This window comes from Pipistrellus kuhlii, unplaced genomic scaffold, assembly GCF_014108245.1.
Source record: "Pipistrellus kuhlii isolate mPipKuh1 unplaced genomic scaffold, mPipKuh1.p scaffold_m20_p_3, whole genome shotgun sequence".
Classification (NCBI taxonomy): Eukaryota; Metazoa; Chordata; class Mammalia; order Chiroptera; family Vespertilionidae; genus Pipistrellus; species Pipistrellus kuhlii.
The window spans coordinates 50,730,002-50,757,466 of NW_023425529.1; the positions used below are offsets into that span (position 1 = coordinate 50,730,002).

Consider the following 27,465-nt stretch of genomic DNA (forward strand, 5'->3'; position numbering starts at 1 on the left):
AATAAAAACTTTCTCTGCTTTCATTTGACATTGATTTTTCATCTTTTTTTATTCTCTTTACAATTGTTTGTAAGAGGAATTTCCTGATACAATTGATAACAGGTATGCGGAGAGAATTGTGTGCCAAGATTGGCAGACATTCAGATGCTGAGCTTGCTGTCTCTGTGAAACAAGTACACTGTGTATCACACAGTTATGCCAATCACGATCCAGCAAAGTTGCCAGGCATTCTTATCTTCGCTCTGTACTCCTGTTCTTGAGTGTCATGAATGGTGCTGCCATTGCTCCAGAAATCTGCCTTTGCTCTGTTTCTGAAACAGTATCCTGATCAACATAAAGACTTGCTTTTTTCTGGACTTCATCTTGTTCATCAGACGTGGATTTATCCTGTCAACTCTTAAGTACCAGAGAGTCTGAAAAGATGAGTCTGTTGGAGCCTACTTATTGCCTCATCTTGGACCCTGGCCTGGTTCTTGCTCCATGATTTGACTCTGTTGAATCTTGGCATTGACTCTGGCCAGGACCTGGTGACTATTCCCTAAAATGCCCTTCAGTTTTACTGGAAGGGGAAACTACAAATGATAGTCATGGGAGCCTAATAGTTGCCAAAAGCCAGACTAACAAAGAAAAACATAAAGAGCAAGCAGCAGCATGATGCTTGCAGTAACTGGCTGGTAGCTTTGCCACCCTAGCTTGTGACCTTTAGACATAAATACATAGAGTAGGGATTTCATTGTACAGCATTTTGCTTGTCAAAATTGGAGGCACACATTAATGTACTTATTAAAGGTAGAAGCACTCTATAGTACTCAAAAAAACATCATTTTATGCGAATTCTCTCTTTTGCTCCTGACCAAAACATTTATTATTTACTTTGAACAGAACTACCCTATTTCCTTGAAAATAAGACAGTGTCTTATATTACTTTTTTCTCCCAAAGTGGTGCTAGGTCTTATTTTCAGGGGATGTCTTGTTATCTTTCCATGTGCTAGGTCTTATTTTCGGGGAAACACGGTAAAAAAAAATAAAAATAAACTACAGAAATAATTTGCCATGCAATCAGACATTCTAGTAGAACACTAAGAGTGTCTAAATTAGCATTTATCCTCTATAAGTAAACTCTTAGTTTTTCCTATTTTATAATTTTTAAAAATATATTTTTATTGATTTCAGAGAGGAAGGGAGCAGGAGAGAGAGAGACAGAAACATCAATGATGAGAGAGAATCATTGATCAGCTGCCTCCTGCACACACAGTCCTGAGAATCAAGCCCAATACCTGGGCAAGTGCCATGACCTGATTCATAGGTGGATGCACCAGGTGGGCTATTTTAGTTTTGTAAGGGCAAAAAAGTTTTGTAATGTTCAATAGAATAAGGAAGGGGGAACTGAGTAACTTTTATTATGGAGAAAAGTATTGTCCATGGAAATTAGAGGAATTTTAGCATTTCCAAAATAAGCCCCTTATATGAAGAGAGCTAAAACATGTATTTATTTCCACAGTTTTCCTAACATTAATTACTTAAATGGTATCTCAAACTAATTTCTCCTGTTACATTTAATAACATATTTCCTAGTATCATTACTCAGTTAAAAGCCATATTCTGCTTGAGAATTTACTTCAAAGGAGTGAGATTTTATAGATTTTAATTGTTATATGTTGTGGCATAAGTACAATCTTTGCAGAAGTGGCTGGCTAACTTTATTAAATAATTAATGTATTTATTTTTTCTAATACATAATATTTTGAGTTAATATAGAGTGTAAGGATGAAATTACCTATGGGATGAAAAATTAATCTGCATATATTATTGCTCTATTCTTCACATCTTCAATCATGGGAATATATTACTTAAATTAGTGCACACTCTTAAGATTTATAAAGGCAAAATGGTTTCTTCTTTTTTTAAAAATATATTTTATTGATTTTGTACAGAGAGGAAGGGAGAGAGATAGAGAGTTAGAAACATCGATGAGAGAGAGTCATCAATCAGCTGCCTCTTGCACACTCCCTACTGGATTGAACCCGGGACCCTTCAGTCCCCAAGCCAATGCTCTATCCATTGAACCAAAGCAGTTTTGGCAAAATGGTTTCTTCTTATTAAATATATGCACCCTCTCATTCATCATCTATAATAAAAGCAAAATATGCAAACTGACCTAACGGTAGAACAGCGGGACGACCTTCTGGATGAAGCCGCAGCTGCAAAGACCTACTCTTGCATGAATTTCATGCATTGGGCCTCTAGTTTTTAATATACTCATAATATTTTACTTGGCTTTGGACAGGCACTAGCTTCCAACCTACAGCTATTCAGGAAATGCCTAAGTTCATAATTTTTCACACTTATTTGATTACAGATGCCCTTTTTATGAACAGAATTTTATGAAACACCATTTGCAACCTTAGTCTTGAGGAAAGAACTTTGTGTTTAAAACCAAACAGACTTTTGAAAGTATTATTCATAAAGCCCTCAATGTGCTTAAAGAGTAACTAATTCAGATTTCATTTTCAGAGTTTTAAACATGCAACATATTCTCAGGTGTTTTATAATGCATATCAGAGAAGGTAACCTTTGCCAAAAACGGTTTGGCTCAGTGGATAGAGCGTTGGCCTGCTGACTGAAAGGTCCCAGGTTTGATTCTGGTCAAGGGCATGTACCTTGGTTGTGGGCACGTCCTCAATAGTGGGTGTGCAAGAGGCAGCTGATTGATGTTTCTCTCTCATCGATGTTTCTAACTCTCTATCCTTCTCTCTTCCTCTCCATAAAAAAACAATAAAAATATCTAAAAAAAATAAACATTTAGCCTTTACAAAATGTGACTTACAAGATATACCCTTTTTATTTTCAGATTGGTAAGATTCAAACAAAGGAAAATTTAAGTTTTATATTCGAAGGTTTAATATCATGGATCTTACACAATCTGTCCATACAAATTGAATCATACTCCAAGGAACTTAGAGGTTGGTTAGCCCAGTATTTCACTTAGTGTTATGCTGCTGAATCTATGAAAAGTGATTATCCAGTCTTAGTGAGAAGGTTTGCCTGCACACAGTGAACTCATCAACAAGCAGCTCATATTTTCCCCCATCCTCATTTGTTAGTTTATTTTAGTACTAGGAACTCGTTGCACTGGAGAAGGGAGTGAAGGGGAAGGGGAGTGTGTCCCTCAGCCTGGCCTGTGCCCTTTCATAGTCTGGGACCCGTCAGGGGGTATCCACTTGTTGGCTTAGACTCAATCCTTTTGGGGATTGGGTCTAAGCCAGCAGTTTGACATCTTTCTTGCAGTCCAGGACCCCTCACTCCTAACTCCCGGCCTGCTCACCCCCAACTGCCCACCCCTGCCAGTCAGATCGCCCCTAACTGCCCCCCTCCTGGCTTTATCACCCCTAACCACCTCTGTCTCTGCCCAGCCACCATGGCTTTGTCTGGAAGGTCTCCTGGTCTAATTAGCATATTACCCTTTTATTAATATAGATTAGCCTGGGAGGGAAAGTGCCTATGAATTGTATTCTTTACTGTTTTAAATGTGTGTTGTTTTTTTAATTGGTTTTAGAAAGAGGAAGGGACAGGGAGAGAGACAGAGAGAAACATTGCTGAGAGAGAGAAACATTGATTGGTTGCCTCGATACACAGCTCTAAATGGGACCAAACCCCACAACCTGGGCATGTGCCCCTACTGGGAATCAAACTGAACTGGTGACCTTTAGGAACACGCAACCACACTCAACCAACTGAGCCACACTGACCAGGGCTGTATTTTTAATTAAACTATGAATTGGCAACATTCATATTAGAACAGCAGATCTTGGCTCCCTGTAGACAGATTCCAAGGATTCTATTTCTATTCACGGCTCTAGTGAAAGTAGCCTTGTACACATCACATGGTGGCCATTCAGGTTGTATGATATCATGAACTCAGCTGGTGGCTATGTTGGCATATGTGCAAGGGGAAGAGCTACTAGGCTGATGAAAGGATGGAACATCTGCTCAAAACAATCAATTTATAGTGATGTTATTAGGATGACTTGCACTTATTGAGTGCCTACTATCTCAGGCACTTTCCATGTGTTATCTTGTTTATTTCATACACATGAGCTAAGTACCGTCACTACTATTTACAGAAATAAGAACAAGGCTCTATGACATTCAGTGACTCACCAAGTTAGTAATTAATAGAGCTAATGATTGAAATTAGACAATAAGTGCCAAATTGTAACACATCTTACTCTTCACATCTGAACTGGTCAGGGTCCTACAGAACTGCCTGACAACACTTTAGCTCTGCAGCTGAGGTCTGTTAACAGGTTTGTACTGGTTTCTCCTCCCCAACTCCTTAAGGCAGTGTTTCCCAAACTTTTGACATATGTGTACCCCTTCTATAATTTTCGTAATGTAGAGTACCCCTTGTACTAATGAAAACGTAGAATTAGGCGCAGCTAAGCACAGTGCAGTGTATATCCCCACCAAACTCCGGTGCAACGCGTACCCCCACCAAACTCTTCCCGTACCCCTGGGGGTATGCATACCACACTTTGGGAAATGTGGATTTTGATTTCTTGCTACCTTAGATCTCTACCTATGAAAAAGCTTTTGATTAATCGTGTTAAGTTTTGCCAACTTCGAGAACTCTGTGTTATAGATTAATTGTTGGTATTTTATGGGCAAAGCAAAACAGATCAATTTAGAAATTATCTACTGCCTTATATAAACCATTTTCTCTGAAAAAGTATAATAGTTCAACTTATAGTGAGTTATGTTTATGAAATATTGCATATGAAGGCAGCACAATTTGGTCTGCATTAGAGTTAATATTAAGGAGGCAGGTATCAAACAAATGGCTCTACCTATGGGTTTAGAACAGTTTTTGCCACATTATGTCACAAAATTATAACATTTCTCTTGGCATTTTTATTAGTCTGGAAAGTCTATGACTAAGGCCCTTCTAATAACTTTCTGTTCCTGGTTTGGTTTTGCAAAAAGAATGACATCTGTATTTTTACTCCTGTGACAGCACAATAGAATCAGAAAGGAATAGAAAATAGGAAATTGGGATAAGAGGCACACATTTGTGAGGAAGAGAAAACAAGTGCACTATAAGGATATACCTCAAAAGGGAACCATATGGAGTTGTTAATTAGGAACATAAAATTATGCATGAAAGTTCACCCCCTCCAAACTGGGAGAAATATTTATAGTTTTTATTATTTATAATATCTTTTAAAGATTACCCTTCATACCAGAATCTGGGTTTATGACCTTTTGTCTGCTTTATTTAGCTGTGCAAAGTTGGCTCACTGATTGTACTTACAAATGCAGCCCACATATAATGTGGTTTGGCAGGCCATTCAGAATAAAAGCAAAGCATATATTTAACAGTCTCTGCCTAGGATCCTAGGAAGTAGCAAGGCTAAGCTGGAATGGGGTTCCCCATACTGACAATTGCAAATGTTAGCTTTTAGCAATGTTTCTCAACAACAAATCTGATTCAAGACCTGATGTACTTTGACTGACCTATGGGTCTCCACTGCTGTTCTAGCAAATCTAGACACTTTTTCTCTTACAATGGGAGTTCATGCCTGCATTCATGAGCTTGAGTTTCCCAACCCCATTAGGGCTACCTTATGCTTGGGTTCACATGCTGATACTTTAAAAAATATTTTTTTATTTATTTAAAAAAAAGAGGGAAAGATGAGAGGATGTGTGTGAGAGAGAGAGAGAGAGAGAGAGAGAGAGAGAGAGAGAGAGAGAGAGAGACAGACCATTTGATGTTACACTTATGCATTCTTTAGTTGATTTTTGTACGTGCCCCGACTGGGGATTGAACACGCAAACTTGGCCCAGTGTGGTACTCTAACCAATTGAATTACCATCCAGGGCCAAATGCTGTTTATTGATTGTAGAAATCTTTGACTCTGCAATCCTCTGAGAACTGGGGCATTGCCATGTGCTTTCCCATCTCTTTTTGGGAGAGGAATTGTTGAACCTCAGACTAGGAACTGAAGTTATGCTGCCCTGGAGTGGATCACATCTGTGGTGACTTCTAGCTTGCCATGTACTTTCCATCCGTTGGGCTAGGATCCCAATTTGTGGTATAGACTCTTCCTAATTATTGCTAGTGATTGTCATATTTCTGTAATATTTGACCTGACACAGAGTATTCTCTCTTGTGTATTTCTTTCTGAGAAATTGAGTCTACCTCTAGAACCATTGTCCTATTACTCACACTGCCCAAACTGTCACATGTTTCTCTTTGGTATTTTATTATATTAATTTATAGTTTAAATTATTTTGAAGTTGTTTAATATCATTTTTTAAATAATATGCCAAAGTTAAAGGTCAGAAACTTTTAATGCTTCTCTTAGACTTTGGTCAAAACTAAGTGCAAATTAGATCACTTGTTATCATGGTGTGACTGTAGTTTTATTTCAAATTGTAAGGAACATAAAAAAGTTGTTTTAAAATACAAAAACTTTTTTTTTTATATGGAAACTTGGAAGGTGATTTGCTTTTATCCTGTCCATTCTTGTTTTGGGTAAAGAAGAGGGTGGTATGCAGAGTATTATAATAACCACCAATTCAAGGGTGCAATTTGTCTGCTTTGAGGTCACTATTCATTTCAGTTATATTTTCACTATTTCTTTATACGTTTATAACTTTATGTACTTTTTCAATTCCACCCTCCACTCACACACACCTTTGTGTTCTCTGATTCTTCATAAGTGAATATAAAATTAATGCCTTAGTCACCATCAGATACTACAAAAGTTTTCATAAATGTACTGAGTTTTCCAAGTACCCTATTTTGTGCTGGAAATAGGGTAAAGATAAATTGTTAGGTGAACTAGAAAACTATCTTTTGATGAAGGATAAGCTAACATTAGAAGTATCTACTTAATTACATGATCAAACATTATTATCCATCTACTTATTTGTTGCTGGGTGGCTGTGTAAGCCAGTATAAATCTTCCTTTCAGTCTGAAAAATAGATTGTTTCCCTTCTTACTCTTAGTGATTTAAAATAGAGCATGGATATTGATAAAAATCCATCAGACTATAATTATCTTTTTCTGTCATCAAATAGAAGGAAATATCTGATGTTTTTAGTCCATTTTTCTGTAATATTGTTTATTTTTTTATTGGTTATACAGACTCTTTATATATCCTGTATATTGTGCATATATATATATTGCAAGTGCCATCCTTCAGATGAAGGTTTTTTTAAATTTTTATTTTCTATATAGTATCTTTTGATAAATTGTTCTGAATTTTAATAGTTGAATCTATCAGTTATTTTCATTTTTTGTTTGTTTTCTGTTATTTCTTGCTCAATACATCCTTCCCAATGCCTCGGTCATAAAAATAGTATCAAATATCTCTTAGCACTAATAGAGGCTACACTGTTGGAAATATTTCATATAGAGAACTGTTCAATACGATAGTCACTAGGCAGATGTTTCTATTGAGCACTTGAAATGTGAATAGTGTGACCGAGGAGCTACATTTTTAAATTTCATTTTAATTAACTTAACTTTAAATTTAAATTGCCTCATGTGGTTACAGACTATTGGGTTGAATAGCTCAGCAACAGCTTTGCTTTATCATGAACAGTGATTCATTCGGTAATCGTTTTTCTGCATGTTGTGAAGGGATAATCTGGTGTCATATTTGCTTTATGGATGACCAGTTGGCTTAGAGCAACAGCTTTTCCCTACTGATTGGTAGTGCCAGTTTTGAAATTAAAAAAAAATAAGTTATGTGTGTGTTTGTATATTCCTTGGCTTTCTCTGTTTCTTGACTAATTCATCTGTCCTGGCACCAACACCCTTTACTGACAGTCATCCTGCCTTTCTAAGCTCCTTGTCCTCACCTACTTTCCTCATAGCTAATCACTTTTGGAATTTTTTTAAAATATATTTTATTGATTTTGTACAGAGAGGAAGGGAGATAGAAAGCCAGAAACATCGATGAGAGAGAGTCATCGATCAGCTGCCTCTTGCACACCCCCTACTGGGGACATGCCCGCAACCAAGGCACATGCCCTTGACCAGAATCGAATCCGGGTCCCCTCAGTCCCCAAGCCGACGCTCCATCCATTGAGCCAAACCGGTCTTGGCCACTTTTGGAATTTTTATATTTGTTATTCATTTGCTTTATTGGGCAGAGGTTGTTTTTTTTTCTCCCAATAAGTTTTATATGGGTAACCATGTGTTATTGTATTTTTTTTAATGTTTAGTTCTTGTAATTCTCATGGCCTCTGATTCTTTAATCACTTTTCATCCTTTCTATTTCAAGCATATTTAATTTATATTTTTATGGCTGATAATTTTGCTATCTAATGTTTTTATCGACCTGAATCTATTCTCTGTAGTTTCTGCTGCTTCTTGCTTCATATTGCCTTACAAATGAGCATTACCTGGATCTTTATCATGTGGGAATTATTTGAAGCTCAGGCTAAACTGGATTAACGAGTTGAGAGAATTTCCTTCTGTCAAGGCCTGGGACATCACCCAACACTGTAAACTGTTTTCAGTTGTTTGAACCATCTTGGTAATATGAAATTTGGCTGCAAAGCCATGTGAGGGATCAGTTGGTCATGAGTCCTCAGGTGATGATTTTTGTTCCCCTTCCCTAGTGCCAAGTTTAGAGTCAAACCAAATTCTTTGCCATTGCCAGCTGGATACAGTATATTGTGTGTATATGTTTCTGGTACAATGATGATACAGATTTATTGAGTCAGAGGAAGGCATGTCACCTAATAGACTTTCCGTCTCCGGCTGTCCTTGGGCCTTCTGATCTACTGCAAACCCCCTGGGCTGGGAAGTTTCAAGTCCAAGTCCACTGAGTTCACTAAATGTTCCAAGAGGACATCTGGATGAAGTACTCCTCTTAACCATGTGATTTCCCCTTTCAGTTAGTTTTATAATCTGGACATTTCTTTCCATTTACTGTTTATTTTTTTTCTATCTATGTTATATATATATATATATATATATATATTTTTAAATATATTTCATTGATTTTTCACAGAGAGGAAGGGAGAGAGATAGAGAGCTAGAAACGTCGATGAGAGAGAAACATCGACCAGCTGCCTCTTGGACACCCGCTACCGGGGATGTGCCCGCAACCAAAGTACATGCCCTTGACCAGAATCGAACCTGGGACCTTTCAGTCCACAGACCAGTGCTCTACCACTGAGCCAAACCGGTTTCAGCTACGTTTTATATTTTATGTACAATTCTTAGTTGCTCTCAATGGAGGGATTTTTATACTATCAAGGACAGGGGCTTTCACAATTAACTAAAGCAATAAATTCAGTAATTGTAAATACAGAGAATTTTCTCGGAGCCTAATTTCAGGAAGTATGACCAGATCTTGCTGGAATGGTATTCCAGGGCTGGTTTTCCCCAGGGCTTACCAATTATCCATGTTGTTGCAGTGCTCAATGGCTTCACACTTCTAGTATCCAACATAGTCCAATGGACTCAATCTCTGTATGGAGACTTCAAATTCTTGAGATAGATAAGAAATCATCTTAGCCTCAACTAAAGATGGTACTAAGGTGGTAGGCAGTATTTAAGGCCGGTGTGCAGTAATGTTAGAGCTCAGGTTCTGCTGGACTGTCTGGAATTGAATTTGAGTCCTGAATCTTGTGTTCTTGGGACACTTTCTTAAGCTTCTTCTCCAAATGGGGATGATAATAATAATACTACCTCATAGTTGTGTTGAGCAATAAATAAACTATTTATGGAAAGTAAAAAATAAGAATGATGCTTTGGGTATAGCAATTACTCAATAAATAGTAGTTATTTCCCCCCCCCCCCTCACTTAATGTAGCACCTGATCTAATTGGCTGTGGCCAGAGGTTAGGATGATGTGATGCAAGCATGTTTTCCTAGGTATGTGCCTTCATCACCAGTGAGATGCAAATTGAAAGAAAGAAAGGTAATAGCAAATATGACTACTATAAACTGGAGAAGTAGAAACAAAACAATACGTCTGCATCAAGTTGCTGAAACATTCAATATAATTTTCTTTATATGAAAATATACTGGAATGATAGAATTTTTACCTAGAGACCAATTTTTAAAAATGTACATAGGGTGAGCTATATTATGTGTAACACTTCACAGCTGAAATATTTCCTATTTTAATTTATCATATACTTATTGACAGTCTGTTGTGTGAAACATTGTATTATGTGAACATAGCATAAAGCAGGTAAAAGCAGAATATATTACTAGGTATAGTTATAAATTATAAAAGTAGAATCATGAGCATTTTACGGCGTCTTATTTTAAATAATGCTAGAAAGATCTTTAGTATTTCCAGGAATTATTTTCTCTGCATTCCTTTTATTTATTTTATTTATTTATTTATTTTTTAAAGTCCCAATTTTTTGTTTGTTTGTTTTTTTTAAATATATTTTTATTGATTTTTTACAGAGAGGAAGAGAGAGGGATAGAGAGTTAGAAACAATGAGAGAGAATCATTGATCAGCTGCCTCTTGCACACCCCTACTGGGGATGTGCCTGCAACCAAGGTACATGCCCTTGACCGGAATCGAACCCGGGACCTTTCAGTCTGCAGACCGATGCTCTAACCACTGAGCCAAACCCGTTTCGGCTGCATTCCTTTTAAGTGTCTGAAGTTTTATTTCTTTACTTTTGGTTGTTTTTGTTTTGTGACTTTGAAGTGAGGGTCAATACTTAAGCCTAACCCCCACAAATCAGTACATCCAGTTTCTGTACTGGGTTATTTCCAAGTCCTTTGTAACTTAAAAATGAGTAAATAAAAGTAACTGCTTAATCGTACCACTTTTTTATCCACCCATCCACCGACGGACTCTTGGGCTGCTTCCAGAACTTGGCTATTGTAAACAGCACTGCAATGAACATAGGGGTGCATATAGTCTTCTCAAATTAGTGTTTCGTTTTTTTTCCGATATATTCCCAGAAATGGAATCATTGAGCTCACCTCTCAGACCATATACAAGAAGAAAATCAAGATGAATTAAAGACTTAAAGTGTAAGACTCAAAACCATATAAATCCTAGAAGAGAACATAGGCAGTAAGATCTCAGACATTTCTCATAACAATATTTTTCCTGACATATCTCCTTAATGTAAGGGAAACAAACGGGACTATATCAAACTAAAAGTTTTTGCACAGCAAAGGAAAGAAAATACAAAGACAATCCATTGAATGGGAGAATATATATATCAATGATATATCTGTCTGATGAGGGATTAATATCTAAGTTATAAAGAACTTATAAAACTCAACACCAAAAAACAATTCAATTAAACAATGGGCAAAGGACATGAATAGACACTTTTCAAAGAGGACATACAGATGGCCAGTAGACACATGTAAAGATGCTCAACATCACTAAAAACATCAGAGAAATGCAAACTAAAACACTATGAGCCCTGGTGGGGTAGCTCAGTTGGTTAGAGCATCATCCCGATATATCAAGTTTGCAGGTTTGATTCCGAGTCAGAGCACCTATAAGAATCAACTAATGAATGCATAAGTAAAAGGAGAACAACAAATTGGTCTCTCCTTCCCCCCATCTCTTTGTCTCTCCCTTCTTTCCTTTCCCTTCCTCCCTTTTTTTGTCTGCCTAAAATCAATAGATTGATTAGAGAAACACACAAAAATAAAACCACAACGAGATATCACCTCATACCTGCTTGAATGGCTATCATCAGTTAACACAAAAGTGTTGATGAGGATGTGGAGAAAAGGAAACAAACCCTTGTGCACTGTTGGTGGGAATGCAGACTGATGCAGCCGCTGTGGAAAACAGTATGGAGTTTCCTCTAAGAAATTAAAAATGGAATTGCCTTTTAAACCAGTGATAATAATTTTTTAAAAGTGATAAAAGTTTTTTATTTGTATAGTCTTTTACAATGAACATAGTACTTGCATGGATTCATCTCATCATTTCAGTGAGGTGTAGACCATTGCAACAAACCTCTACTTTACAGATGAACATAATGAGGCTCAGTGATTTTTGGTGAAACTTAGTCACAAAAATACAGCGTAGAGCCAGACTCAAACAAGAGTCCTGAATTCAAGTTCTAGATTCTTCTCACTCCTTGCCAGCAACCAGTCCTATCACAGAAATGAATATATTAATTAATAATATATAAATGTGTTACAATGTACTCTTGAATCAGAAGAACTCTCAAATAAAAGTTTCTACTAATTTTTCCTTTAATTATGTTGCCTCCACACTTTCCTGCTCACAGCGTGTGACATCTTGGTCAGATTGAGTAACGGGAAATTAAACTTTGTGCTGAAAACAAAGAGGATACAGATTGTATAATCAGGACAGTTTTAATTTCTTTGCCACTGAATAAAATCAATTTAAACTTTCCATCTGAAAGTATATTGCGTAGGAGTTCATCATGTACCAATAAGACACTTTGTTCTTAAAACATTTACAAATATTAATTAATATAGCTTTTTTTTCCTACTCTCAAGAACATGGAGAGAAGTTGTTAAAAAGTAACTCGACCTTTAAATTCAGACTGTATAAATTAATTCATGTTATTACTTTAGTTTCACAGCTGAGTTGCCTTGTAAATAAAAATTCCCCTCATTAGAAATGAAGCCAGTCTTGCAGTTCCCTATAGGTCTCATATCACTTACACCAGGCTCTGTTTCATACATTGACCTGGAACCCAAGAGAGTTTATGCACGATTGGTGAATTAAACCAGAAATAATTTCCTGTGGCATTATGTCACAACCTCAATGATGAAAAAAAAAAAAATCCATTAATTTCTTTTGCATTTAACTAGGAACATTTAAATGAATTCTTTCAGGAGTATATAAATTTGATGGACCACAATTTTAAGTTTCTTGTGGTGCTGTACAAAGTACATATCCATTTCTTTCTTTTTTTTCATTTTTTTTAATGATTTTAATTAATTAATTAATTTATTTATTTTTACATATTTTATTGATTTTTCCCCCCCTCCCTCCCTCCCATATATCCCCTCCCTCCCCAGAGCTTTATGTCCATTGGTTGTACTTATATGCATGTATACAAGTCCTTCAGTTGATCTATTATCTCCCCCAGTTCCTCCTCCCCTCCCCGCTGAAATTTGACAATCTGCTTGTTGCTTTACTGTCTCTGTATCTATCTGATGAACTGATGAACCAAAAGATAGATACATATCCATTTCTTATGTAAACTGTGTTATCATGCAATTTTCTATATATGTGTGTCTCTGCAAAACTGCCGATTTTTACTTATCACTAGAGGGCCTGTGTGTGTGTGTGTGTGTGTGTGTGTGTGTGTGTGTGTGTGTATGTGTGTATGTGTGGGCATGTTAGCTTAGGGCCTATCATATGGTAGGTCCTCAATTACTGACAAATTAAATTAATCAATTAATAGTGTCCCACCCAGCATTCAGATTAAATTTTCCCACCCATAGATTAGAGATAGAAATAATTTCTTAACACTACATTGATTCTCATAAGACTAGTCTCTGTCTTCATATTTCTAAGTCTTCTTGAAGGTCAATTTATTTGTTAGTTGATCTATCTATTTACCTACTGTATTTATCTATCTTAGTTCACCTGGGCTATTATAACAAAACTAGAGGCTCAGTGCACTAATTCATGCACCAGAGGGGTCCCTTGTGCTGGCCTGCTCTATGACATCCCCCAAGGGGTCCTGGATTGAGAGAGAGTGCAGACCAGGCAAAGGGACCCCAATGGTGAATGATTGGGGTTGGGAAGGGTTGAGGAAAGTTGGCCAGCCAGGAAGGAACTACAGGAGGTCTCCAGGGTGTGTCTGGCCCATCTGGTTCAGTCCTGATTGACCGGATCCCAGCAGCAAGCTACCTTACCGGTTAGAGCATCTGCCCCCTGGTGGTTAGTGCATGTCATAGTTCATAGTGAGTGGTTGAGTGGCCTTAGCATAACATTAACAAATTACAGTTTGATTGGTTGAACAGATGACCAGACACTTTAGCATATTAGGCTTTTATTATATAGGATACCACAAACTGGTGTCTCCAACAGCAAGCATTTATTTCTCACATATCTGGAGAGCGGGGATTTCAAGATCAAGGTTCCTACTAATTTGATTTTGGGTGAGAGCCTTTTCCTGGTTTGTAGACAGCCACCTTCTTTCTGCATCTTTATAGGATGAGAAGTGGTGGGCATGTGAGACAAAGTTCTCTAATGTCTTAGAAGGGCACCGATCCTTTCATGAGAACCCCACTTCTCTCATTTATATAAATCCAGTTACCTACACAGGCCCCACCTCCTAATGTCACTTTCAGATTAGAGCTTCATATGAATTTGGGGGATAGACAAACAGGTCCATAGCATTTTTTATCTAACTATCTGTCTCCATTTCTGCCAGAAATAGTAGAATAGTATTGGGAGAACTAAGTTTTCTCAAAATTATAACTCAGTTTTTTTTGTTTTTTTGTTTTGTTTTTAAATTTGAAAGCTATTTGTCTATTAAGATGATATGCTTTCTTATATTTGTTTAAAATAGTATATTATGGCCAGTATACATGTTATACATCAAACTACAAAAATGATCTACTCATAAGTAATAAAACAAAAACAAAAAATTGTTATTAACAGCAACTTTTAAGTGGAATTGGGTGGCAATATTTTTGTCATTGCTTTAAAAATCTGCTACAGAGAGTTTAAGAATGTGTGCCTGTGCCGGTGTGTCTTAAACTTCATATTTAGTTCATTCCCCAAATATGCTTTGTGCCTTTCTGTGTCCAAACATTTGATCTCTCAATTTTAGTATATACTTTCTTATAGTTTGTACCTATTAATCTGTAGCTTGTCCTTCAAAGGCAGCTCAAATCCCATTCTTTTAACAATGCCAATCCCGATGACTTCAGCTAGCATAATCTGTTACTTCTTTTGAATTTTCATAGCACTCACTGATTGAATAAGAATTTTGGAACTTATGTGTTATTTTTATTTTAAAATTTTTTATGTATTGCATGCAAACTTTTTTTGAAAAAGACAAACATGTATTTTAAAAAATATATATATTTTATTGATTTTTTACAGAGAGGAAGAGAGAGATAGAGAGTTAGAAACGCCGATGAGAGAGAATCATCGACCAGCTGCCTCTTGCACACCCCCTACTGAGGATGTGCCCACAACCAAGGTAAATGCCCTTGACCGGAATCAAACCTGGGACCTTTAAGTCTGCAGGCTAAGGCTCTATCCACTGAGCCAAACCGGTTTTGGCCAAACAAACATGTTTACATCTTTTTATGCTACGTAATACCACTAAAGTGCCTTATATACTGTAAGTAGGCCAAAAATCATCAGTTGGAACAAGATACAGAGATTGAGAACTGGATTAGCACTGTGGGAATTGTGGTAACTCCCTTCTCTTTGTGTACACCACTGAAAATCCAGCACAATGATGGCTTCCTATGTTGGTCACACTCCTTGGTGTAGTGCATTTCCTCTTTGGGAAGCTCATATTCCTTGATTGAACTTGAACATTATTATATAGTTTAAGATCAAGTTGCATATATTAGTCCACTAGTGGAACACTCTTAAAATATGAACAGATTTTCTGCCTTTCATAGGTTAAATATAATTTGGAACATTTTGTGGATAGTAGTCGTTTGATAGCTGGATGATCATGCTTGTAGAAAAACTGTATACCAGTGGGGTGAATATTGGCAACTTGCTAAACCTCACGAGGCCATTTCTTCTTCTGCAAAAGGTGGGTTTTTACAATTAAATGAAGCAGGGATTTTACAAGTGTTGAATGAAGCAAACGTGGAAATTACTTGGCTCATACTGGATGCTCAGAATGAGTCAGCTGCTCTGCTCTCCCAACTAATGTTTATGGGCCAAACAATTAAAACTATTCTTATTTGTCAGAGAATCAAACAGCACCCCAAGAAAACCTAACACAGTAACTTTGTGACTTCAAGCTTTCAAAGTTATCTTGGACTATATGTGCATTTAATTTTCAATAGTCATTTGTTAACAATAACTGTTTCATAATAAACTTGTAAGATTGGTATTTAATCTTTTCAGGTACTAGTTAAAGGTTAATCAGATTTTCTGATAAGAAGATTAAGTGATTAAAACCAGCAATTTCATAGTGTCTATAGGGGGAAAGCCTTTTGTTTCTTTTTTCAAGTTACATATCAGAAACATAAGATATATTACATTTGTTTCAAGGACAAATCAGCTGGAAAATTTGCCTGTATGAAGATTTTTTTTTTTTTAAAGTAAAAGAGTTGTGTTATAGATAGATATTAATGACAGATTGTCTTAGTTTATTCTTGGCTAACTTCAAAATTAGAAATGTATCAGAATAGTTTTAAGGTCAAGGGTGAGATAGAGATTAATGGAAATGTGCTTTCAGGCTGCATCTATTTGGCTTCCTGGAGAGTTTGACTTACTACAAAGCTGTTTCTTCAATTGTTATTAAGAATTAGATTTATTTTCTTCTTTAGGCTCATAGCTTCTTGAATTTAGGCTCAAAGATATTTTGCTGTTAGAATAGGCCTTTTGGGGGGAAATACATTCAATTTTTTAACTTTTATTTATAGCAAAGTGTCAAGTTAGTTACCTGCAAAAGAATTCTGGGATATCAGACTTGAAATAGATGGAGACATTTGCCAGGAACAAAAAATTGGTACCAGTTTAATAAGGCCTAATAATACAATATTATATTTAGATTTTGATATCCACCAGGAAATATTATGGTTCATGCTGTCTGTTATGTATTATTATGTATTAGAGGCCCAGTGCATGAAATTTGTGCCCTTTGGGGGAGTCCTTCTGCTCAGCCTGTGCCCTCTTGCAATCCAGGAACCCTCGGGGGATGTCTGACTGATGGCTTAGGCTCCCGCTACCACCACTGCACTCATCAGCTGTGAGCCCGGCTTCTAGCCGAGTGGCGCTCCCCCTGTGCCAGTGCACTGACCACCAAGGAGCAGCTCCTGCATTGAGCATCTGTCCCCTAATAGTAAGTGCCTATCATAGCTACTGGTCGTTCTGCAGTTGGGTTGAAATTGGCTCTCTGTATCCCATGAGAGGTCCCAGATTGCACAAGGGCACAGGCCATGCTGAGGGACTCCACCAGTGCACAATCAGGGCTAGAAAGGGATGCGGGAGATAGGCCAGCTGGCAAGGGACCACAGGAGAGCTCAGTCCTGATCAGCTGGACCCCAGCAGCAAGCTAACCTATTGGTCAGAGCGTCTGCCCCCCGGTGGTCAGTGCACATCATAGGGAGCGGCCTTAGCATATCATTAGCATATTACGCTTTGATTGGTTGAACAGCTGATCAGACAATTGGATACTTAGCATATTAGGCTTTTATTGTATAGGATTCTTGCTTCACTGATCTATTTAAAACATATTGAGCACTTTACATGTTCAAAGCACTGTTCTCCATTCAGGTGGCTGGGAAAGTAAATATAAAGAAAACTTGAGTCTTACTGGTGTGGCTTGCTTGAGGATCCTCCCATGCAAGGAGAGGTTGCAAGTTCCTTTCCTGGCCAGGACACATGCCCACGCTGTGGGCTTGACCTCCAGTAGGGGGCATGCAGGAGGCAACCAATCAATGTTTCTCCTTTTCTCCCTCTCCCTTCCTCCTTCTCTGAAATCAGTAAAGAAAGCCTGGCCTATGGCCATAGGAAGCTAAATTAGTATTGTGTATTTGTGTGCATGTTTGTGTTGAGGAGTGGGGATGGGGTGAGTTAAATAAGTAAGTAAATGACTTGTATAATAAGGACCATGAAGGAAAGAAAGAAGTCTGAGAAGGAAGGGGCTACATTTTTTTATGGGAAAATTGTCAACTACAAGGTATCTTTGCATCTGGACCTTAAAGGTAGGCGGGATGCGTGAGTGGCAGCAGCAGAGGGAAGACTGAGGCCAGGAAAGAGGGTCAGGTTAATTTAACTTCAATGTAAGCTACGTATGTGAATAGGAATAGAATAGCTTAAACCTAAATGCTAGCATGTGGTATTATTTCACTTTTAGACACATTTAACATACGTGTGATTTTAAATTTGTAACTTAAAGTGGAAAGGGTAGGAGTTCCCAGCCCAGCTTTTCTTTAGATTCTCTGCACTAGCCAGGATTCCCCAACCTCAGCCTTACTGATACCTGGAACTGGGTCAGTTCTTTTGTGGGGATGTTTAGCTGCATCTCTGGCCTCTGAGGCGAGGCCAGGGGGGCAGCCAGGGCACAGCATTTTAAGGAGGCACTCATTTTCAGGATCATGGAAATTTTAATCTTGCACTGGCATTACCCCAGGAGTGAGTGAATGAGTGCCAAGTCCTACCTCGATTAAACAGAGCCCAGGCACAGACTATATCCAGCAAAAGTTAGTAGCAAATCCAAGTATCCCCTGAGGAACAATTCTCCCACCCCCAATGCCCCTGTAAGAACGAACCACTACAGTGTAACTAGGTTAACTCAGCATATTTCTTTTTGATTTGTAAAATGTCAAAAGGAGCAGGCCTCTCTGTAACTTTTCTGTTTTACCCCAGGTAGCCTCTAAATTTAGGTATACTTTGGGACTTACGTTGCACTCATTCAGGTAACAACTGAATACAACTATATTTTGGGCAATGTGTGAGTGCCTGAGACATACTTGGGGAGTAAGAGTTTGAAGAGAGATCTGTGGAACGAAACTCTTGTGATTATGGGTTCATGGGCATTGGAAAGAGACAAGGGTTTATATGAAAGTTCCCTAAAGGTGAAGAATCCATTATGCTGTTAATAATATACCTGACTTCAAGGTATTGCTTGGTGGTATTGAAGAATAATAATTCTGCTGTCATTCTTGGGGTGGATATGACAAGATTTCAAACTGCATTTTCTTGGTCCTTGTATAATAAATGCTAAAAAAGCTACAATGTTCTTGCACTTGATTTACCTTTTACAAAATTCTTGATTTAATATTTACATTCTTCTTGATTAATATTTCATTGTACTATTCATATTTGCTGTTATCAATTCTACCCCTACACTACTCTAGTCTACTTTCTTGGGCTTTGGGGAAGCTGTGGCACTTGGGGAACTTCAATTTGTGCAGTGTGACTGCCATGAAGATTACAGATACCCCAGACCTTAGTGGACTACTAATGATATCAGATGAAAAAGTTACATTATTATATTATAGACTAGAGGCCCAGTGCATGAAATTAGTGCATGGTGTGTGTGTGTGTGTGTGTGTGTGTGTGTGTGTGTGTGTGTGCGTGCGCCCTCTCCTTCTGGCCATCTTTGTGATAGCCATCTTGTGTCCACATGGGGGCGGTCATCTTGTTTGTTGGAATGACAGTCAATTTACATATTACCTTTTTATTATATAGTATGTTTATATATATATTTATATATAGAGGGTGCCCAGCCTGCACCCTGTCCAATCTGGGACCCCTCAGGGATGTCTGACTGCCCATTTGGGCCGACCCCACATAAAGGGTCAGTTGGACATCCCTCTCACAATCCTGGACTGCTCGCTCCCAAATGCTTGCCTACCTACCTACCTGCCTGATTACCCCTAACCACTCTGCTGGCAGCCTGGTTGATGCCTAGCTGCTTCCCTGCCAGCCTGGTTTCCCCTAACTATCCTCCCCTGCAAGCCTGGTCGCCCCTAATTGCCTTCCCTTGTAGGCCCAGTCACCCCTAACTGCCCTCTCCTTCTGCCCATCTTTGTGATAGCCATCTTGTGTCCACATGGGGACGGTCATCTTGTGTGTTGGAATGACAGTCAATTTACATATTACCTTTTTATTATATAGTATGTTTATTTTTGTGGTAAGAGTTAAAATAAGAATGATATGGTTACTTAATATTTAGCAATAGAGTTTAATCTCTAATATTACATGTGTCTCATTCACCTTCTCCCCCCCCCCCCCCCCCCCCCCCCCGCTCTTAATACAAAAGCTGATACACGATGGTAATAATAAAAAATTAAATACTTAAGTTTCATAGCTCACTAACTTCACAAAGGTAGTGTATTCTGTGTTTTGTTTGCATTTATTGCTCACTAACCCGTGGTGGTGGTTGGTATTATTATCCTTATTTTATGCATTTGGGACCCGAACGTAGCCAGGTTCATTAACTTGCTCACAGTCACACGGTTAGGGTCACTTGATTCCAGATCTGCCAACTCTGAAGTTTGTGTTCTTAAATGTTACTTCAGGACTGGCTGCAAATGGCCTTGTAAATTGTGCAGGGCACAACTGCATCTGGTCTCATACACATGTGTGCTCTGAGCTTATACTGGTAGCTACACCATATATACTAAGCGAATTCTAATGTTTTTAAGTGTTATTTACTTAGAATTTTTTTTTGAATGTTATACAGTGAGTAATGGAAATGTGAGCAATTCTCTCCCTCCCTCTCTCTCCCTCCCTCTCTTTCCCCCCCTTTCTCTCACTTCTGCAAGGACATGTCTATATGTAAATTCCATGGAGAAAAGGATGGCTTTCAACTAAAAGGAGTTCCTTGCTTATTGTGATTTTACATATTCTACTGCTGAGACACTTAGGAAATTGAAACAACCCCTTTAGAACTATTTCTTCAGCTAGTGTTAATGAAAATTGTATAATGCCACCAGAGTTCTTTTTCTGAGGCCGGAGGCTAGAATATTCTCTCACCATTATTTATTATTGTCATGGAGCCATTAGCTTTTGGCCTTAGAAGCTATACTTTTACTAAAGGTGTTGTAGCTGGATGTATGTGCTCCAAATTCTCATTATATGCTGCTGACCTCTCCTTATAAATCTCAGCTCAGAGTTATCAGCTTTCTACTTGTTGGCCTTAATTGGAAAGTTCTCTGCTATATCCAGATACAAAATGTACTATCAGAGCTTGAATTTCTGCCCCTTATTAACATTGCCTTTGTAACTTATTTCCTCAATTCTCTTTCCATTGGAATCCGGCTGAAACAAATTCCTCAGTTTTATGTACAAAGTGAGCTTATGGTAGAACACATTACAAAACATGCAATGCAATAAACAAGAGCCCAGTTTAATAATGCTTTTATCATTAGAGGATATTAAATGTCCTTTACTTTACTAATTAATTACTTACACATCATTTTTTTCACTTAATAATCTAGAAATAAATGCATGCATTTTTTAAAAGCAGTTTGAACTTTATTTTATAGTTTGAAAATCCAAGTGTTAAGTATACCCTAGTAAATTCCATGAAGGTTCTGTAAGGAGTTGTGTTTCAATTTCCTGAAACCCACCTACACTTCAGATGGATTCTAATTTATTTGCCAAGACTCTTGTGTAGTCTAAGGGGGACAGAGGGAATATATGTGGACTGATTCATCTGTTTTTCAGAAAAAATATATTTGCCTGAGAAAAACCTTCAGATTTTCCATATGTTTAAGCTTGTGGATTTTCACTGGTCTATTACCATACCCCCCATTTTAGAGGTAGAAAGTCTTTATACTGTACTTGGAGATTCTTTACTACTCAAATATCCTTATCCTAGGTTATTTGCATATATTAATAATGACACACCAGAAATCAGTATCATTCAGTACAATTCATCTTCAGTAAACACTTAGAAGTATTTTTATTTTCCATACATGTTAAATATAAATAGTTAATTCACAAACATCAGTTAAATAGCTCTTTCTTTGAAATAATTGTGTAGGGTAAGCTGAATGTGAGTTTTATTTTCCTTAGATTTATTTATTTATTTCTATTAAAAAACTGATTAAACAGTCTCCAGATAAATGAAGCTTATGAGGTAAATTGATCAAAACAGCATACATTTAAATTAAGATCTATAGAACAATTATGATATTTACAAGAAATTAAACACAAACACTTGTTTTTGCCAGCATTAATAATGTCAAGAAACAATCAAAGAGAAAACATTTAATTTAGAAAATTTTAATCATTGAAATTTGAGATTAAGTTATCCTCTTTTTTTCTAGTATGGAACAAAAGTTGTCCAGACATTTTCTGATTAAGTCACTGTACATAATATTCAGGCTGTGTTTCTCTTTATTTGGTGACAAAAATATGTGTGCAAAGAGTAATTTATTATTGAATATTGTTACTATATAAATATGGGGGTGATAAGCAAATTCAGCTGAGAGACACGTGAAAAGGTAAAATGAAGAATAGTATGAATTTTAAGAGCTTATTTGAGCAAAAAATCTATTTGAATTGGGCCATACAGAACTAGAAGTGGATAGGAGTGCTCCAGGATCGGTGCTTGGAAATTATTGAATGGCTGTAAATTATTGTTTTCTTGTTATACACAGTAATATCTGTGAGAATATTAAAATTATTAAATGGCTGTAGCTTAAAGCCTAATTGACTGTTTGTGATCAGCTGTCCTTGGCTTGCAATCTTGAGGCATTTACAAATTTAGATTTTGCTTTGCTTAGGTAGATCATAGTGGCTTTAGACCCTTGTTGGTCTAATGGCCTCTGTGTTTGAATTTACTAGGTAGTATGACCATTGGATAATTATTACGGTATACATTTGATCATATAAATTTAAGATCAGAGATTTCAGCTTTCATGCATCATCATCAGACACATTGTGTTAATCATCGTTACTCTCCCAGCATATATGGGACTTGATTGCTATTTTTCAGATAGCATGTAGGTGAAGAGAAACTAATTCCTAAATTTGAATAACTTGGAAAATTTTGTTCCTATTTTCATTATGGGTGTGTACCAATAGGTACCATGGACTTTTTTTGCTCATTGCTTTATGGAAAATGGGGACCATAATGATTAAAAACGGTCAGCTTCCAACTTTTGAGTATTGAAGTCATACCACTCAGTTGTTAATCTAGTCTTTCCTGGTATGGTAGAGGGTTATTTTTATTTCAGCCTTAGATTGCCTTTAATAAAATTTGCTCCTGCTTGGCTCTTTCTGTGTGTACATTGGAAGGTATAGAAATAAATGTGTCACAAATAGTTAAATTTTTAAAAAAAGTACATGAATTTAGGATACTACAAATTGCTAATCTCAAATATGTAGTATCTTGCATACATGCCTAGGGCTCAAAGGATACTAAAGGAATGCACCTTGGGGCAATTATAAATACTCCCACCACACCCTTCAAGCAAATATTTTGAATATAATAATCTGATATTTTATGGTGACTAGCTATTTCACCTCTGTACCTCCTTGTGGCCTCTCTGTTTTTTTTATAATTCTCTTTTTGTTTTTTCCTTCCTCTTTCTTTCTTTTTTTTTTTTTTCAAAATACACTCATTTTAATGTTTTAACAGAGACCAAAAAGACTGATAGCAGAGTCCAGACCAATCATAACTGAGGCAGATGTTTAAATAACAAAAACAAAAACATGATAATGATTTGACCTCTAATTTTCCATAAAGGAAATTAGTCATGACTAATTAAAATTTCACAAGTATTCATGTTTGTAGTAATATTTTAATGCACAAAATATAAAAAATACAATGTATAAATTTTCCCTCTTATGTTTATAATAAGCTATCAAACCTGTTTTAATAATTTACTTTTATAAGCCTTCTCTGTTTAGCAGCACATGCTAATCAAGTACATACATGCTAGCCTCTTACTATAATTAGTTTTCATTCCAAACTAGTAACTTGCCTTTTTACCCCTAGCTTTATACATTTCATTCCCCTTATAAAACACTTGATATTTCTAGTGGTAAATTTTAGTCAACATATTACATAGAAAGAATCTAGATTTCTAAAATAAGGATTTTTAGTGCTATAGCATGATGGGTTTAATTGAACATGAAGCATAATAATAATTACATTGCACTGTTTAAACTAAGTCACAGCTGTAAGAAAATTTTTGGTTTTTCAAGTGTAACCAAAATGAGACTGCAGGTTTATGAGCAGTAAAATATTTGAGAACAATGAATGAATAAGTAAGATGATTTTTCATCAGTGGCCATTCATTATTTTGCCTTTTGGAACCTGGAAGAAATTGTCTTCTTTGAGTTTTAAATGTTCTGGTAAATCTAGTCGTTTCTTAGCTTCTTCAATATCACCTTGAATTGCAGAAATAAGTGACTCTAAAGAATCAAAGTTCTTTTCTGGTCTGAGGTAGCCAGCAATGGCCACATTGAGGATTTCCCCATAGAAGTCTTCTTTGAAGGTATGCATGATATGAGTTTCCATGGACTTTTTCGTGTTCTTGTAGTATGGGTTCCATCCTATGCTCACCACCATCTTATGGACTTCTCCACTTCCCACACTGGCCCATCCATAATAAATGCCAGTGGATACATCAGCGGGAAGATTATCTACCACTTGTTCAGGAAAGTTCGCGGTGTGGATGCCCAGCTGCTTGGAGCCGCGGCCAAAGCCCCGCACGACTTCGCCGTGGCAGAAGCACGGCAGGTTCTTCATGACGCCGTCCGCTCGGGGCTCGGGCTGCGGCCCGGTGCTCAGGTCCGGAGGGGCCGCCGTGGAGGCGGTGCCCGGACCCCCGGACCAGCTGGGGGATGCGGGCGGGAGTCCGGCCGGCGGGCCGGGCGGAAGCACTGCGGACCGGGAGGCGCCAAGAACACGCCGCGGCAATCCCTCCGCTGCTGAGCCAACAGAAGCTGCCAGGCGACTGGGGCGCTGTGTCTGGCTGTCCTTCCTCTTTCTATCTTAACAGTTCCCTATGAATTAAAGCTGTTTTCATGGGCATTGCCTTTTTTTTTTTTTTTTTTTTTAACTGTGCCACTACTTTCTCATCTTGTGTTCCTTATTTTATATGAACTACATTCTAGACAGAGGAAGAATTTTAAAAATAAAGTTTTTAAAATTACTGTCTTTTCTGTTGTATTCCAATGACTTAGTCACATTTCAGAAAAAAAAAATTAATAATGCTATTTGTCATGCAAATGTTAAGCTATCCAAAAGTAGTACAGTATATTATTATATTCTTTTAGTAACTTAAGGAGACATTCCTCTTTTAAAAATTAAGGAACTTTGCTTTTTAGAGGTTTAGTTTTAAAGATTCACAAAACTTATTAATGGTTGACCTAAGAAGAGACAGATCCTTACCCTTAGTTATTAAATATGCTACAAGTAATTATTAGATATCTTAGATTTAAACATTTCCTAAAAATATTCTCCAGTCCATTAAGTATGAAAACTAAAACTTCTTCCATGATAATCTTCTAGAAAAAAAATTCACATTTTTCTAAAAAAGTGTAGTATTGCGATCTATGATAGCTTTGGTTATAATTAACATAAGAAACACATTACTTAGTGTTTAATGAATATCAAATTACAGGACCAGTGTAGGTATTTTCATGTGCCCCAATGAGTTATTACATATTCCTGTACCTTTCCTATTAATATTCGAGGCACATTATACCTTGGTTGTTGGACATGATCTGAATTAGAATAGTTGATTCTCATTTTAGCATCAAATATGGACTTAATAGCTTGCAACTCTATCTTGTTTTTATCATTAGGAACTATCAACTCAGCAATACATACATGAACAAACTTTATAACCCTTTTTTTTGGCTCTTGGGTTTTGACCTCGAAGCCATAACAAAATATATTGATTTTATTTTCTAAAGATTCTTAGCAATTCCAAGACTTATTTCGGGAGTTGAAAGCTAATTTTTCAAAATGCTCTCATAATTGTTACCATCCTTCTTTGGTTTTATTGTGCTCTATTCTGGGAATTAGTCTTTAGTTTGCTCTGCCAATTTTTGTTTAGTACAGAACAGTGCATTGTTTTGCTCCTGTCTTATTCCTCCTCTGATTGTTGCTGGTGGAAGGGGGTTCTTGCACTGTCACGAGGGAAGCATTTTGGGGGACCTACAAGAGAGGATGAGGTCTGGTGGCAAAATGCATTCAGGGAGCAAAATTAAAGAAGTTCCCCAGTATCCTATATCTGTCCCTCTCACCATGGAAAAACCAGAGCCAGAAAGAATCAATGTGCAGAGATTCTGTGCAGTGTTAACACTTAGTTTAGTCAAGCATCGGGTTGATTTAGCTTGTGTTCCTGCTGGAATCCATTGCTTCGCCGCTCTACCTAGACTCCTGCTGGATCCTGTGTGGGGCCAGTGGCCATGCGGCTTTTAGGGCCATGTGGCTATGGAGAGAGAACATGAATGAATGGGATAAGTTCAGGTCTCGAGCAAGAGATGAGAGTTTCTTTGTCCACCTGGGATTATGCATTCTGGTTTGGGAGAAACCAGGAGCTTTTTTCAAAATAGCCAATCAGCTTCCCAAACTGTTGCGGGCTTCTGATGGGGTCCATCCCTAGCCAGTGATCTTTTCCCAGGTTAGACTGACAGGCCTCTATGGTCCAGTACCTTTCCCTGTACCATTTTGACTTTATTGCTCATGTTCTTATCTCTCTCTCTGTTTTCCCCTCGCCCCCTACACACCTGTTACCAGATGGGGGAAGGGGACGGTATGCTGAGGTTTGTTGGGGTGTGAAGTTGTAGCTTCCTGGTGGAGAAAGCAGGCTTCTGCTTCCCAGCTGAATATGCTCAACAATGTCTTACTGTTCCTTTGCTTCCTTTCCCATCAATAATTAGCTAGGGAAGGGGATATCTTAATGTTCTCACAGATATCACTGTGTATAACAAGAAAGCAAGCATAAAACTACAACACAGAACTCTTGTGATAGTGAGGGAATTGAAACCAATCTGTGTAACCAAAATGATGAAACAGAGCACTATTGCCAATAAAGAATAACAGTCATTTTCACTGCATCACCATGGGTTTACAATTCACATTCCTCCTTGAAGCAACTCTAACCCGATGTTGACCTACTTCTCAGCCTTCTGCTTCATTTAAATGTTTGTAAGGAAACTCGGGAATGTTGTTAGAAACCAAAAAGACGAGGGGATTTGTGATTTACACTTTGTATTGCATAACTGATTTTTGAGGGGAGTTTCATGATTTCAACTTATATATTTCCTCTAAATGATGGTGAATGTTCCTTTTTGTCATTTGAAATGAAATCTTATGTTAGCTTGAACTGCATACTCTGACAGAAAAGCAAATATTTTTAGAATTTTACTTTGTCTCCTGTGACTTTCAAAGCTCATCACCTTTGGTGATTGTGTAAACTTAAAACACAGATTTGTTTTTTGGATATTTAAGAGGCTGATGTGGTGCTCTTGCTGTCATTTAACAGCAAAAAAAATCCTTCAGCTTGCCATAACGCTCTCACATGTTTGACCCGCTCTCACATGTTTGACCCGCTCTCACATGCTTGACTCGCTCTCACATGCTTGACCTTGGGTCGGTCAGCCACTGATAGGCTGATGTGATTTCACATGTTTGCCTTGATTATTTATTGTTCACTTTAAGTTCTCTTGTAGAGTTTTCCATTTGTTTCCAAAACAAATATGTCTTCTTTGTTGGTGGGGAAAGAAAAGGAGATTGAAAGAAAAATACCAGATGGGTTCTCAGTTATTTTTTTTTGACATAATCGCTAATGCTAACTGCTGTCATAAACTGTGGAATTATGAATTAGGTG

General features: G+C 37.4%; 2 protein-coding genes across 3 annotated transcripts in view; one reads left to right on the forward strand and one right to left on the reverse strand.

Annotated features, from left to right (window-relative positions):
• The window catches only part of SLC16A7 (solute carrier family 16 member 7), a 130,996-nt gene that overhangs the window by 19,453 nt on the left and 84,078 nt on the right, over positions 1-27,465 (forward strand). Inside the window, exon 1 of one of the 2 annotated variants that reach the window (XM_036456382.2) lies at positions 61-102. The exons of the other annotated variant lie outside the window; for it this stretch is intronic. The gene's annotated coding sequence lies outside the window, so the exon portion shown is untranslated. Of the gene's footprint in view, positions 1-60; positions 103-27,465 lie in introns of those variants that run through there. 2 annotated transcript variants of the gene reach the window in all.
• Positions 23,402-24,593, reverse strand: LOC118729114 (riboflavin kinase-like). Its single transcript, XM_036456384.2, has 2 exons — positions 23,864-24,593; positions 23,402-23,805 (listed from the first exon to the last, which is right to left on the reverse strand). The coding sequence occupies exon 1, from the start codon at positions 24,369-24,371 to the stop codon at positions 23,904-23,906; it is 468 nt and encodes a 155-aa protein (XP_036312277.1). The 5' UTR covers positions 24,372-24,593; the 3' UTR covers positions 23,402-23,805; positions 23,864-23,903.

Excerpts from the sequence above, each read along its gene's own strand:
- LOC118729114 (XM_036456384.2), bottom strand. The coding sequence starts at position 24,371 with ATGAAGAACCTGCCGTGCTTCTGCCACGGCGAAGTCGTGCGGGGCTTT.